Source organism: Ursus americanus, chromosome 33 (assembly GCF_024610735.1).
Source record: "Ursus americanus isolate L20-20 chromosome 33, mUrsAme1.1.p, whole genome shotgun sequence".
Classification (NCBI taxonomy): domain Eukaryota; kingdom Metazoa; phylum Chordata; class Mammalia; order Carnivora; family Ursidae; genus Ursus; species Ursus americanus.
In genome coordinates, this window is record NC_142159.1 from 10,680,205 (window position 1) to 10,695,235 (window position 15,031).

A 15,031-nucleotide genomic window follows, 5' to 3' on the forward strand; every position below is an offset into this window, starting at 1 on the left:
CCCTCCCCACTTTACCCCTTGTGCTCTGGCCACAAGCTGGTTCTGAGTGGAGCTCTGGAAGTGGGCTACTGGGCTTGAACACGCTTGCACTCTTCCAAGCTCTGTGCCCTTGAGCAAATCACTTTACCTCTCTGTGCTTACTTTATCGGTAAAATGGGGACGATAGCATCAACCTCCCTGGGCTGTGGTGAGGATAAATGACACTTTATTACAAGGCCTAGCACACAGTAAGCACTCAGTAGTCCGGGGATTTTTATGTCACCTCCTGATATCCTGTTTCGCCCAGGCTAAAGTTCTGCCGGGTGGGAGCAGCCCTTACTGCTTTCGTCTATCCGTTTCGCTGTGGTTGTCCTCCACACTGGACCTCTTTCTCCCCACAGCCAACTCTCAGATGGATCCCGACATGCAAAACAGATTTTTGAAAATGGAATTACTACAAAGAACGGAGGGGGCACCTGTCTTGCCCTGGAGAAACCTCAGCACTGCAGGGTCTGGGATGAGCTGACAGACCCCTCCAGGGCCCTGGGGGCCAGCAGCTAGGGCTGTCCTCAAGGCTGCCATCAGGAGGAACACAAGAGCCTCAGGATTCAGAGACCAAATCCTTTGCTAGTTCAACTAAAATGACACATGCCATAGAGCAAGGTTAGGAAAGACGTCACCAAGGAAGCAGCCAAGCCTTTTAAGCCAAGCCTTGGAAAGGAGGGCCACAATTTCAAAAGGTGGAAAGCTAAGGACCAGAAACGAGCAGTTCTGCCGTCTTGCTGGGGAGCAGGGCAGTGACATGATCACTGGGGGTCAGCACGAGGAATGTGGCAATATGACCGATGGATATGGCACAGGCCAGGGGCTGGGGTGAGCCTCTTGGCCTACCCCAGACTCTGCACCCCTCGTTAAGGGGACAGGTCCAGGGTGCTGGTCTGCACAGCCCCACCTCCCAATGTTGCCACCAGTTCTTCCCAATGGAGTATGAGAGGGTTTCATACTCACTTGCCTTGAGAAAGCTCTGGGATGGTGGATCTGGAAGGGTGGGGAGCTCCCACAGCCTGGGGCGGGGCAGGAGGTACCCAGGGCAGGCGGACGTCCCTGTAAGCTGACTCAGGTAGGCACTGGACGAGGACTCACCCATGGCCCTGGCAACCAGAGCCCTCCCAAGGGGCAGAGGTACTCAAGGGCGGCAAGAAGAAACAAGCTGAAGGGGCGAGGGGCCACTGAAGGAAGAAAACAAGGACAAGACGCTGTCTGGAGTCAAACTCTTTATTGCCCTGCCCAGGGAGCCCTGTGCAAGGAATCCGCCGAGCAGGGGTGAGGGGCCGCACACGCCCTTCCCACAACTTGAGGTTAAGGGGAGCTGTGGCAGGTGGGAGGAAACAGCTCCCCTCCAGCTCCCTGACGGCGCTGGCTGCTCTGATGGCCCCCGGCATCCTGGACCCACAGGGCGCCATCACCAGTGTGCCCATGCGAGGCCCATACCTGGGGCTGGAGCCAAGCACTGTTTACATTGCTCTGGTCTACAGGGGGTCACTCTGGGCATGTCAGCATCACTCATCTCCCCAGGCTGGCTGGGGAAGCCCCGGCCCCCAACTACAGGGGAAGATGGGCTCACGTGTTGGGAAGCCCAGGGAGAGGAGGAAGCAGGGGCTGCATGGGCTGGAGGACACCAGGAGATGGGGCGCAAACTGCCCCTAGTGCAGCTTCCGGCAGACATGTGACTGGGGGCTCATCCAGCCCTACTAGACCATTCTAGAGGCTAGTGGTGAAGGTCCCAGGGCAGCTCAGCTTCTGGAGACTTCTTAGTGTACTCCACCCACCCTGGGACCAGAGCCCTGGCAGGCGGATGCGCTCCAAATCCAGCTCTGGCCCCTGTGCTGCCTTGTCCGGTGGTCCAAATGTGCTCCCCTTCCCCACCGGGCACTGGGCTGAGGCAGAGGGAGCCCAGCAGGCAGTGGCAGGAGCAGCTCTACAGAGGGAAGCTAAGGCCTTTCCAACAGATGAACAAAGAGGGTGCCTCAAGGGCAGGGGTCACAAGCCTGGGAAGGAGGGGACAGGGAGCTTCTTAGTGACCGGTGAGACACAACAAGCACACCCCCCGCCCCACACTCATCTTCAGCCCTTGTTCCACCGCATCTAGCCCAGACCCCGGCATCAAAACCAGCAAAGCCATCCCTGCCTTTTGGGGTGAGAAGAAAGAATCTGGAACCAAAAGGGGTGGCGACTGCCTCCTCAGGAACCTGGTGGGTTCAGGGCCATGAGGCGGCCATCACCGGAGGTTGAAGACGAGGCTGACTGTTAGGATGATACCCAGGAGGAGGACGAAGGGCAGCCAGGTCTTCACGAAGGCCCCGACACTGACAGAGAGGAAAGAGGGGCGTCCGAATGGGAAGAGCCCAATGAGTGGGGTGTATTTCACAGAGCCCTGTCTGCCCACTGACCCAGATGGGGCTGCTGCCCCTAAGGAAGCTCCTGGAACCACTCCTTCACCCCCAGACTTGGTCAGTCAAGGGAACAGGCCCAGCCTGGCTCGACACCGACTATGCGGGGCCACCAATTACAGTCCTGGGCAGGGGCTGTTCTGGGTTCCTGGTAGACATGCGACACCTCACTGGGCAGTAAAGAGATGTGTCCACCCTCTCTGGGCCTCACTGCCCCATCTACAATCACCTCTCTGGGGAGGTCTTCGGTCTCAGTGCAGAAGCCAGGGCTGCCCTCTAACGAGGCCCACTGGGAGGGGACGGATCAGCAAGAGGTAGCGCGATGTGGCAGCTGGAGCTGAGGGGCTGGGAGTCGGGGCTCTGCCTCAGTCTCTGTGTGACCACAGTTATGGTCTTCTCTGGGGACCTCTAAAAAGGCTTTTGGACTTAAAAAAAAAAAAAAAAGACCCCCTAGGAGTCTCTTTTTCAGAAGCTCTTAACGATGCGTGCAGCTGGCAGGAAGCCTGGAGGGAAGGCCCAGTGAGACCAGGCGCGTGCTGGCTCCCAGGTGGGTGCGTCACGCAACCTCTCTGAGCTCCCTTTACCTGCGAATTGGAATAATGCCTTTGACCTTACAGGCTGAGGCTGTGGCTTCAAAGGTCCTCCCAGGCCACCGCGAAGGCCCACCTGCCCAGAACCCTGCCTCTGATGAAGGGTGGGAAAGGATCCTGTGGGGCGGTCACCACCCCCTCCTTTGAGGGTCTCCATGTTCGCCTGACCTGAGCACTGGGCTCTGTGGGTTCCCAGCCTCTCCGAGGAGCCAGACTCATCACCTCCATTTTACCAAGGGCAGCTGCAGCTTAGAGAGGCCAAGGCAGGTGGCTTAGAGCGCACAGACCTGGGCTTGGACCCAGGTGGAGCTGGACTTCAGCAGTCACCTTCCTCCCCACCAGGAACTCAGCTAGTTACTCTAGAACCTCCACGGCTCCAACCAGCATCTGCTTCGTCCCTGTTCGCTGCAGGACTCCACAGACGGCCCTGACGGGATCCTTGGCAGACAGCCGCCCCAGGGGTGAGCGGCGGGTGGACGGCTCACCTGACGTACTTCCCATAGAGCAGGCAGAAGAAGCAGAGCGTCACCATGTTCCAGCTGGTGCTGTTGTTATAGCGCATCAGGTTCAAGGCCAACGCCACATGTGAGTGGCAGTTGTCACAGCAGAGACTGTGCTAGAGACGTGGGAAGGGCTGGGTCAGGCTGGGCTGCAGGGGACCTCCCACCCCGGGGCCTGCTCTCAGGAGCAGCCCACCTACCATGCGGTGCTTGTACTCCTCGGAGGCATCGTGCACAGCTGTGTCCCACGCGTTGGGCCCGCTAGCGTACACCTGAGCAGGGTCCAGCTTCCAGTACCTGGGGGGACGGAGGGGGTGCTGGGTACGGGCTCTCCTCTTACGTCACTCAGCCTCACAAATGTTCCTGACGCCTGCTCTGGGCAGGGTCCTGAGTGGGTGCAGAGGCTGCAGGGGTGAGGCCAGTCCAGGGCAAGAGCCACACAGTGGACACCCGTAACACAGTATGATGTGCCCAGTGCCACGTGGATGCTGGGGAAGGTAGGGACTAACTCATCTGGGGGGTATGAGAGGCTTCTGGGGTGCCATCTGCGTCTAGTGTGAAGGAAGAGGGGCTGGCCACACACAGCAGAGGGCAGAGCGTGAACAGAGAGAGGCGCAGACGGGGTGTTAAGTGACTGGGCACTGCTGGCGGCATCCGAGGGAGGAACAGGGTCAGGAGACGCAGGCGGGGCCACGGGGTGGGGGATGGTCACCCTGAGTTTACTCACAAGCAGCATGCTCTCTGTCCCTCCCCCTCCCACACGGGAGACCGGGGTGAGTGGAAGAAAAGCCTGCAGAGCTAAAAGCTCACAGGCCTCAAGCTGGGTGACAGCGGTGGTGCAGAACCAGGGAGGTCCCAGAGGGTCTCCAGCCGGGAAGTGCTGGGGGGGCAGGGCGCCCTCTGGCTGCTCAGTGGGGAATGGCCCAGTGGAGGAGCCTAGAGGCAGGGCCTGAACTGGGGGTGCGCAGGGGCTCCTGCCTGGAAACGGGTGCCCTTAAAAACTGACCCCAAACAGCAGCCTTCTAGCCCAGAGGTCCCCGGCCCACATTCCCACCTGCCTGTGGAAGTCAGCACGGGTCAGGGAGCCAGCTCCAGGCTGCCTCCGCTGGGCAGGATACCAACGCCTCCCTGGGGCGTGACTTAGCCGGGCAGCCTCAGACCACAGGGGCTGTTCTAAGCACACTGATGACTGAAATGCTGTCACCAGGCCCACAGCTGAGTGGGCCCCCAAGACTGAAAAAATGAAGGGGTGCCTGGCTGGCTCAGATAGTGGAGCATATGACTTTAGATCTTGGGGGTTTTGAGTTCAAGCCCCATGTTGTGTATAGTGATTACTTAAAAAAAAAGAAAGAAGAAAGAAAAAAGAAAAGAAAAGAAAAGAAGAAAGAAAGAACGAAGACCAAAAATTCCAAACACCCAAACATAACCATAGCTCCCAGAGGGCCTGATTACTTTTATTCTAACCAAAACTTCCCAGCCAAGTCCAAGCAGTGCCTCCTTTACATCTTAAATGACTTGTTCACTCCCGCGGGGCAGAAGAATCTAGACTTTGGAATGAGACATCTAGGTGTGAATCTCGGCTCTGCCACTTCCTGTGTGATCATGACCAGCCCCATTTCTTTCCTCATCCTTCAATGGAGCTGAATACAACCTCGCAGAGCTGAGGCAAAGTCTCGATGGTCTGTGGGTAAAAACGCAGCCAAGGGCTGGTGCAGGAGGTGCTTGGCACAGGCTGTCTGCTCTGGTGGAGCCTGCCTATCCTTCCCCTTCATCCCGTCCTCAGGGTGCTGACTCCCACTGTGTCCCAGAAGGCCTGGCCCTAGGGCTAGTCACATGGGTGCTCATCACTTACTTGGCAGGCTTCCCGAAGGCCATGTTGTCTTCCTGTTAAGGACAAGAGCAGGAGTCAGTGGAGAACCTGCATCTAGCCTGGCAGACGGACATGGTCAGTGGTGGAAGTGCAGTGACTAAGAAGGGGGTAGGTCAGGTGGGCAGAAGTGGGGTCTGGGCCCTGCTCTGGGGCTGGCACAGCATCTTTTCTGGGAGAAGGCAGCATCATGGCAGGAGGGCCCAGGGTGCTGCACCCGGAAACCGAGGACTTGGAGTGCCAGCCATGATGGCCCCTCTGTGTGGTTCCCAGGTAATTCTCTCACCCTCTCTGGCCCTCATTTGCTCCAAGTTCTCTGGCCAACCTCTGAGTGATCACAGAGAGGCAGTTTCCTTTGTGGTATAAATGACAACACCCTCTGACCTCCTGACCCAACAGTAGTGGCCCACACGGGGCTCTTCTCTGTGTCTGGCGGCCTGACTGCATCATTCAGAGCAGGCCTGGGGTTGAGGAGGAGGCTGGAGAGGCTTCCGAGGAGGGACATGTTTCACCCAAGCCCTAGATCTGCCGCATAAGGGTCGGGGCAGATTCTGGGTTCAAAATCAGGAAGACCCAGCTGACAGAGCTGGTCAAAGATGAATTACCATAAAAATATATAAGAGTAAAAGACCTTTGTCATGTTAAGATGGTCATGACATTTATTAATATAAACAGGCTGGTACCATCACATCTCTCCACTCCAGCCTTCAATGAAGATGAAGCTCCATCCTGGCAACATGCAGGATGTTGGGGGACAAGGGGAGGGGGATCGCTTAAACAGGGGCCGGGTATTGAGCAGGCCCACTGGAGCAGGCCCACTGCACCCATCTGGGGCACATCCCCAGGAAACAGACCTAAGAACACAGCTGGTTCATCCTATAAGCCCCACCCCCTCTTCTCCATAGCCACACCCTAGGAACCACATCAGCCTCCCCTGTGTCCCCACCTTGTGACTCCCACCTTCTGAAGGTCCAGAGATGTGGTTCCTGGATGGTCTGACTCTCCACTCTTGCCTCTAACCCCTACCCATGTCTTGGTACCCCAGGGGTGGGCAAAGGACTGGGTCAGTTACTTAAGAATCCTTCCGGCCACACTGCCCTCCTGGCCTGTCCTGGAGGCAAGAGAAGGGGGAAAGGGGTCAAAAACTGGTAAAGAGCAGAGGGCCAGGGCCAGGACTGTCTGGTACCTGCATTCTCCTGGGCCTTAGGGAGTCTGGAAAGCTGCCTCAGGCAAGACAAGCCAGCCTTCCACTGAAGCCTTGGAACCCACCAGAGGGGGGTGAATGGGAACTCACCGAGACAAAGTAGGGGCCGGCAAAGTCCCGAATGACTCCTGTGGACGTGCAGATGCCCATGTGGCCGATGATGGGGAAAAACCACCTGGGAAAAAAAGGACAGGGAAGGGGCAGAGCTTAGGGGGTCTTTCAGGCTGGTTAGACGCTGGGGACACTCCTTCCAGTGTAAGAATGTGTGAATTATAATGTCGTGCATTGAGTGCCAATCAGGGTGGCCAGTGGGCTGGGGAGGCACAGAAGAGGGGCGAGAGCCAATGAACAGCACAGTGGAATACCACTGCACCCCACAGAATGGCTAAACCCCAAGGACGGTAACATGGAGTGTGGGAAGGATGGGGGGCAACTGGAATTGTTTCTACAGCCTTCAAACCCTGGCAGTTGCTCTGTGCCTCAGCAGCCCCACTTCAGCGTGCACCCCCAACAGAAACAAATGCTTCTGCACACCGACGCCAGGGACAAGAAAATCCATAGCACCTTCGTGCAGCACAGCTGGAAACAACGTTTGTCAAAACTCACTGAGCTGCACACTTCAAATGTATGCACTTTATTGTATATACATCATACTCCAATAAAGTTGAATCCCCCCCCAAGTTTTTTTTGTTTTTTTTTTAAAGATTTTATTTATTTGACAGAGATAGAGACAGCCAGCGAGAGAGGGAACACAAGCAGGGGGAGTGGGAGAGGAAGAAACAGGCTCATAGCGGAGGAGCCTGATGTGGGGCTCGATCCCATAACGCCAGGATCACGCCCTGAGCCGAAGGCAGACGCTTTAACCGATGTGCCACCCAGGCGCCCCCCCCCCAAGTTTTTATTTCAATTCCAGCTAGTTATCATACAGCGCAATATTAGTTTCGGGTGTAGCATTTAGTGATTCGTCACATACAACGGCTGGTGCTCATCACAACACCTGCCCTGCTTAATACCCGGCACCTGTTTAACGCCCCCCCCCCCGCCCCGCAACGTTTCCCAATAAAGTTGATTTTAAAAATAACTAGAAATCATCCATGTGTCCAACACTAGTAAAATGAATAAGGAAGTTAGGGTATAGTCATGAAATGAACTAGTACGTAACAGTGAACAAAGAACACATCTCTGCTACACACAACACATATCCTCAGACATTAGACAGTGAAAGAAACTTTCTACGGAAGTCCATGCATAATACTCTGCTTATACAAACTACAAGAAGAGGTAAAACTAATCTATGGTGCTCAAGGGCAAAAAAGGGGTGATTTCTGTGGCAGAGCTAACTGGCACAAGGGAGTCCTTTGGGTACTGGAAATGCTATCTTCACCTGGGTGACATGGGTATATACATACGCAAAAATTCACCGGGCCATATACTTAAGATCTGTCCACTTTACAGTGTATATCTCAGTAGGAAATTTGAAGAAAAAAAAAACAAAAGTGAGGGGGAGGCATTTAAACCAATCTGTGGGGGCGCCTGGGTGGCTTAGTTGGTTAAGCGTCTGCCTTTGGCTCAGGTCATGATCCCAGGGTCCTGGGATCGAGCCTCGAGTTGCGCTCCTTGCTCAGCAGGAAGTCTGCTTCTCTTTCTCCCTCTGCCTGCCTTTCCCCCTGCTTGTGCTCTCGCTCTCTTGCTCTCTGTCAAATAAATAAATAAAATCTTAAAAAAAAAAAAAACAACAAACAAAAAACAACAATCTGTGTGTGTAGAGGAGGGTTTCAGGGCAGGCTGCTCAGAGGAAATGAAGGAACAGTAGGTAGAAGGATATCAGTAAGGACAAAATCACAGTGTATTCCAGGAACTTAAAGTCCAAATTTTTACAAACCAAATCTCGCTTGGACCCCAATATGCAAAACATATAGAAGCCCCTGATCTATCTGTAGCGTGAGAACCAGCGTGCTACAGGGCCTCAGTGCTGAACATACTGGTCCAGTTCAAGGACTCCCAGGGGGAAAAAAAAGGACTCATTCCAGGGCCAGTGGCCAAGTGCTGGTTTCAAAGCTGCACCCTGCGCAGGAGGGGGAAGCAAAACCTGGAGGTGCAGCTCGAGGAAGCGATTATTAGGGGCTGGAACAGTTAGCAAAAACTTCACAGAGGAGGTAACTTTTAGCCCTGACCCGCGAAAGGACAGGAAGTCATCAGGCAGAAAGCAGAACTCCAAAGCAGCCAAGGGCTGCATGTGTCTGGAGAATGTGAGGGGACAAGAATGGAAGGAAGAGAGTGGCCAGTTCAGAGGCTATTCTGGAACACTGGCAAGAGATGATGGTGATCCTAACTAGAGTATCGGTGGTAAGGTGGTGAGAAGCAGATGAATTAAAAAGATCCTTAAAAGGAACACCGGGCAGTTTTATGACCGATGGGACAGAGGCCTTCCTAGGTCTGCTGCCTGGGCATCTCAAAGGATGGTGTGGCCAGAATGGTCTCTTGAGAACGTAATTCAGGTTCCATCATTCCCTTGCTTCACAGCCATTAAGGGCTTCCTGTTACACTTAAAACTCCAACAGTTTGGCCCTGCTTATCCCTTGAAATCACCTCACCCCTTCTTCTAGCTACACTGCCTGCTTCTGGTCGTCAAACACACCAAATCTTCCCACCTCAATGCTCTTCCTGCATTTGCCTCCATCTAGAACACTTCCTCTAGAGCTTCGCACAGCTGGCTGCTTCTCGTCACTTAGGCCTCAGCTTAACTGTCCACTTGGGGGGGGGGGTCTTCCCTGCCCACGCCTTCTAGAGTAGCCACACACCACCCCACGAACCCCGGATCTCATTTCTCTGCTTTAATTTCTTCACAGTATCGACCACTATCTGAAATTAATCTTGTTTACTTACACGGTTACGGTCTGTCTTTCCCCACTAGTATATAAACTCCAAGAGAGTCCGGATTTTCTTATTTATTATAGTCCCCAGAGCAGTGCCTGGCATGCAGCTGGAGCTAAGAATTCAGTGACTGATAAATGATGAATGCACGAATGTCCTGAATTTAAGAGTGGGGTCAGGCTCTGAAGTCAGAGCCAGGTTGAGTCTTGACGTTGTTCTGAGCAAGTTACTTATTCCCAACTTTGTCAGCGAGAGGTGGATAGGAATAATTACCTCAGTGCGGGGGCTACTGTGAAGATGAAACAGGCTATCCTTGCAAAGTGCTTAACACACTTCCTTGCATTTGGTAGTTGCTCAGTGGTGTTACCATGAGGTGTTCAAGAAATACCTACTATCTAATTGGCTGGACTGGCATAGAATAAGTTGCTAAAGAGCTATAGTGGCCACAGGATGGACACTCAGAATTATGGGAAAGTAGCTCCTCTGGCTTCTCAGACCCTGCTCTCAGAACATCCCCTCCACCCCCCACCGCCACCCCAGTTCCTTTCATCTGGTTGGGGAGAAGGTCTGGGTTTGACCAGTAACCCACATACCACAGCTATGCCGGAAATCAGCGTAAAGTCTGAAGACAACAGCAGAGCCCTGAGCTTAGGGAAGCCACAGAGAAGAAACTCTCCAAGCATCTGTCAGTCTGGAAGCTCCATGAGGCAAGCTCCAAAGCTGCTTTGTGCACTGCTGTCTACTCAGACCTAGTACATAACAGATCCTCAATAACTATCGATGGATGAATGGGTGGACGGAAGGAAGGAAGGAAGGGAGGGAGAAAGGAAGGAAGGGAGGAAGGGAGGAAGGGAGGAAGGGAGGGAGGAAGGGAGGAAGGGAGGGAGGAAGGGAGGAAGGGAGGAAGGGAGGGAGGAAGGGAGGAAGGGAGGGAGGAAGGGAGGAAGGGAGGAAGGGAGGGGGGAGGGAGGGAGGGAAGGAATTATTGACCCTGGAAAGCTCTACCTGGTAAGGTAGACTATCTCAGTGGAAAGAGCCCCACGCTGGCTTCTAAGCCTTTATTTCCTCATCTACAAAATGGGGATGACAGTATCTATTTTCATTAGGTTGACGTAAGGACTGAATGAGGTAATGAATAGAAAATGTTTAGAACAGAGTCCAGAACAGAGTACATATCCAATCTTAGCTGCTTTTATTAGCAGCAGTAGCTATTATCTGGCTTTTCACGCAGAATTATCAACATCTCTGAGGGGGTGGACAGATCTTTGGATTCAGTTGCCTCCTCTCTGATCTCCTTTCCAAAAAACAGATGACAGTTCCTTGTGCCACATCTATTCCTAGCTCTGCACTCTAGGTCAGCAATCATCACGATGCACTACGATAGTTAGTTCATCTGTCTCCCCTTCCTGCTGGAGGTTTGACAGGGGCGCTATGGCTTATTTATCTGATGAACACATGCACGTAGATGTGAACAGAAATGGGGTGTGAGCTGCTCCTGGCCCAGCTGACTGGGGATCATGGCGCCTCCACCTCATGTTGCTATCAGCTCTCTGAAGAGCAGAGGACTCTATGAATGTGTTTCTGGGAACAAGGAAAAACTGAAGAGATCTTAAGGAAAGAAGACATGTTTTTAGTAAAACCGATATATTCCCTGATTATCCCTTCCAGTTATTCTCACCTTAACATTGTATTTTCTGCATAGCACTAATCACTACCGGAAGTTCTCTTGTTAGCTTACTTGTTTACTGTCTATCTCCTTTCACCAGGATTTAAACTCTATGACAGCAAGGATCATATCTGCTTGTCACTTTATATCTTTATCACTTAGAACTACTCTGGGGACAAAGGAGTCACTTAGCAAATGTGTTACAAGAACACCGAATGAATGAATGAATGAACACACTTTCTTAAAATTTTAACTTTTAAAGGATTCAGACTTGGATGCTTTTAAACAAATGCATAAGCATTTGAAAACACAAACAAATGAAGTATTTTAACATAATACAAAAATTAAAGTCATTTTTGGATCATCAACATATAAGGCCAAAAAAATGATCCCTTCTCCACACCACTTGGTTGTTTATGGTAGAGGGAACAAATTTATCTCATCAGGTGAAGGGAGGTAGTCAAAAGAAAGCATGTTATGGAGTCAGAAGACTGAGTCTGAGATGCCTTTGCTCATTGGTGTGTGAACCTGACCAAGACCTCTAATAGGGCAGAGGAAGCTCAGCTTCATCATCTAAGAAATCCCTACCTTAGAAAATGACTGTGAAATTCAGAGAAAATGGGTGTGAAAGAGCTTGGCCAATTGTCTAGGACCGTGGGGGTGGTTTTTATCAGTTGTCAAGGCTGAAGTAGGAGAGCAAACCAGCTCCCCCGACCCAGGAGCTCCTCCTCCCTGAAAGGCCAACGGACTACAGGAGCACCTGCTCTCTCTCCCGACAAAGGACGAGGCCATGGAAGGAACACTGCTTTGGGAGACAGATACCCTGGGACCTAAATTCGCTTTGCAACTGAAACAGTGTGTGATCTCCAACTTCATCATCTACGAGACAAAAGGTTGAACTCCCAGATCTCTGGGGGCCTTTTCAATGTTGACATCTCAGGAGGCAGTGTGGTCCCAGCCACACTCCCACTCCCGCCTCTGGACTCAGTCTTGCGTATAGGAAGTGATCAGCAAGCATTTGCCCAATGAATGAATAAAGTACTGAATGAATGAAGAGGCCTCCTGAGACCCGGTGAGGGGCCCCTCTTCGGTACGCCCACAGGTCCCGTGCTTCCCAGCCACAGAACCTTTTCCGCGGGTCTACAATTGTCTTTCTCCCTGACTAAACCAGGTGTGTAACGAGGGCGAGAAGCGTGTCCCATCCGACAACAGAAATTGGCAACGCGTAGGTGGCGGGGTTCCGGTGACTGGGCGAGGGGTGCGAGCGGGACCCGAGGGAAGGGCTTGCAGCACGTCGATGCCGGAGGCTGGCCCGGGGCCGCCCAACTCTCCCCGTCCCCGGGCGGAAGCCGGGGGAGACTCACGTGAGCACCGGGATGGGCGTCCACACCACGCAGTAGGGAAAGCGGCTCCGGTCCACGTCCATGGCGCTGCTGCCCGAGCCGCTGAAATGCTTCTTGTCCGTCTCGGCCGCCGTCGGCGCCTCCACTTCCGCCATCCCGGGCGGGGGTGGCGGCGGCGGCAACAGGAGCGGCGAACTCCCTTCCGCTTCCGCCATGCTGCGCGCGCCCCGCTCCGGCCGGCGCCTGCTCCAGCGCCCCTCGCCCCGTGACGTCACTTCCCGGAGGTGGGGTCCGCCGGCTTCGCCTTCCCCCCGGGAATTGGGGCCGCATCCCTCTGGGCCGGGCCTGCCTGGCCGCCCGTCTCGGCGCCCGTCCGCCTCGCGCGTTTGCGCCCGCACTGCAGCGCTGAGGAAGGGATGCCCTCAGGCAGCGCGCAGTCTAGCGCGAGACACTGACCAAGACCTTCATAATTCAGTACGCTGAGGCCTCCCAAGAGGTGTGGAACAGTCGCTGTTCATTGAGCACTCCTAGGTGCCAAGCACTTGACATACATTGTTTTTAATCCCCATAGACTGGTACAAAATGCGAATTTAGGTATTTCCCCCAGGTTACAAGTGAGAAACTGAGGTTCAAGAGGTGAGGTGGGTGGCCCCGACTCAAACCCAAGTCTGTGTCCCCTGTCCTTTCCATTCTGTGGTCGCTCATGAGGTAGTGGTGGCAGAGAGGAAGGACAGGCTAAAATGCTGGGTGGTGTGGATGTGAGCATGGGAGACTTGCCGGGAGATAGTTGAGCTGTCTGATGTTTGCCAGGTGGCACGGGGGTGGGGGTGCAGGGATGCGTGCAGCCGTGCAAAGCAAGAAAAGGCTTTGCAGAGCGCAGTGTGCAGGAGTGTGAATATCACCTTGGTTGGAATAAATCACAAACCTTAGATGTGATCCGGTCCCTTCATTGTGCAAATGGAAAAACTGAGGCTCAGGGAAGTTCATTAATTGTCTGACATCACACACAACCAATATAAGGCAGGCAAGCTTAAATCTTGGATTCTTTGAGCTTTTTAAAGGATACCAAGAGAGGCAAAAAAAAAAAAAAAAAAAAGGAATCCACTGGGATGGGAAGGGGAAATATGGGGACCAGAAGGAAGGCAGCAGCTAAAAATCAGGCTGGAAGGAGGTAGGGACAAAATCAGAAAAATGGGAGCTATGTCTTTTTGGAAACGTCTTTTTTTTCCATTGAATTACCCTCCTTCGACACTGATCTATAGAAAGCCTGCTGTCCTGTTTTTAGCGCTTAATATTTTAATGCATTTTGGGGGGTATGTCTGTTATGGAACTCTAAGCTCCTTGACTTCAGTAGCTAGCATAGTTCCTGGTACAAAGCCGATGCCCACTAGATGTTTCTTGATTTAATGATTGAATGGATGTTTTATAAAGGCCTTACACATATCACAGCTGAAAATGATTCTAACCTACTCAAAATTTTTGAGTAGGTTTGTGCTTCTCCCATGACCCATGTGTAGTATGTAATCCTTGCAGAGCAACAACCAGCACGTAGCACAGAGTTTGGAATAGATGAGGTGTGCAGCATACGTTCGTTGAATGAATACATTATATTACTTCTTGAGTCAATCATGATAGCTAATCTCCGGATCACAGGCTCTGAGAAAGGTCTTTGCCTTAGGTATTCCTCAGTCATCACTGTCAATCCATAATTCTAGCACAGGACTGGTGGGTGCCTATATATATATATATATATATATATATATATATATATATATATATATATATATATATATGAATGAATAAACAACCAAACTAAGTCTTTCTTAGGGTCTGCCACAAATTTGGTAGTACTAACACAAGTAGCACCTTTACTCTGACAACCTTCAGCGCCTTCTCATTGTACTTAGGATAAAATAGAGATAGCTTACCATGGCTTACAAGGCCCTGCATCTTGCCTTTTTTCTTACTTGTTCACTACACTACAGCTGCCCTGGCCTTTTTTTTCAGTTCCTCTCATGTGCCACACTCTTTCATGCCCCCAGGGACTTGGCACACACTCCTGTGCTGAATGTTCCCCACCCTCTTAAACTGGCTAACTTCTATTTATCCTTCAAGTCTCAGATTAAATGTGGCTTTCTCAGAGAGTCCTTCCTAATCTAAATCAGAAAGCCCCTGTTCATCTCCCTCGGGACATCCTGTTCTTTTCTTTCATAGCACATTTGTGGCTATGTATTGTTGGATTCCCCCACTAGGCTGGAAACTACTTGAGGGCAGACACTATACGTGTCTTGTTCACTTCTATGAACCTAGTACCTACTAGTGTCTAGTACACAGCTTCTGCTTAATATCTGCAAAAATGAATGAACAGCATACACTTAGAAGCTTGGTATCATGTGCTGGCTACACACAGTCGAGGGCAGGAGCCTAGCTTATCACCTGCTACCTCTTGGTGTCTCAAGCTTTTTTTAAGTGGCCCATGGTGGTTGCTGGGCACAGTGCTCAGGAGTAGTGTCTGATCAGAGATCCTTAGCTCCTTGGCCTAGGCAGCTACAGAAGCA

At 52.4% G+C, this 15,031-nt stretch overlaps 1 protein-coding gene across 1 annotated transcript; it reads right to left on the reverse strand.

Moving 5' to 3' along the window:
* Positions 1-1,238: 1,238 nt before the first annotated feature.
* TMEM222 (transmembrane protein 222) lies at positions 1,239-12,735 on the reverse strand. Its single transcript, XM_045782249.2, has 6 exons — positions 12,495-12,735; positions 6,681-6,765; positions 5,372-5,403; positions 3,720-3,816; positions 3,505-3,635; positions 1,239-2,345 (listed from the first exon to the last, which is right to left on the reverse strand). Exons 1-6 carry the CDS (start codon positions 12,686-12,688, stop codon positions 2,258-2,260), a joined length of 627 nt encoding a protein of 208 aa, XP_045638205.1. The 5' UTR covers positions 12,689-12,735; the 3' UTR covers positions 1,239-2,257.
* Between the last annotated feature and the right edge of the window lie 2,296 nt (positions 12,736-15,031).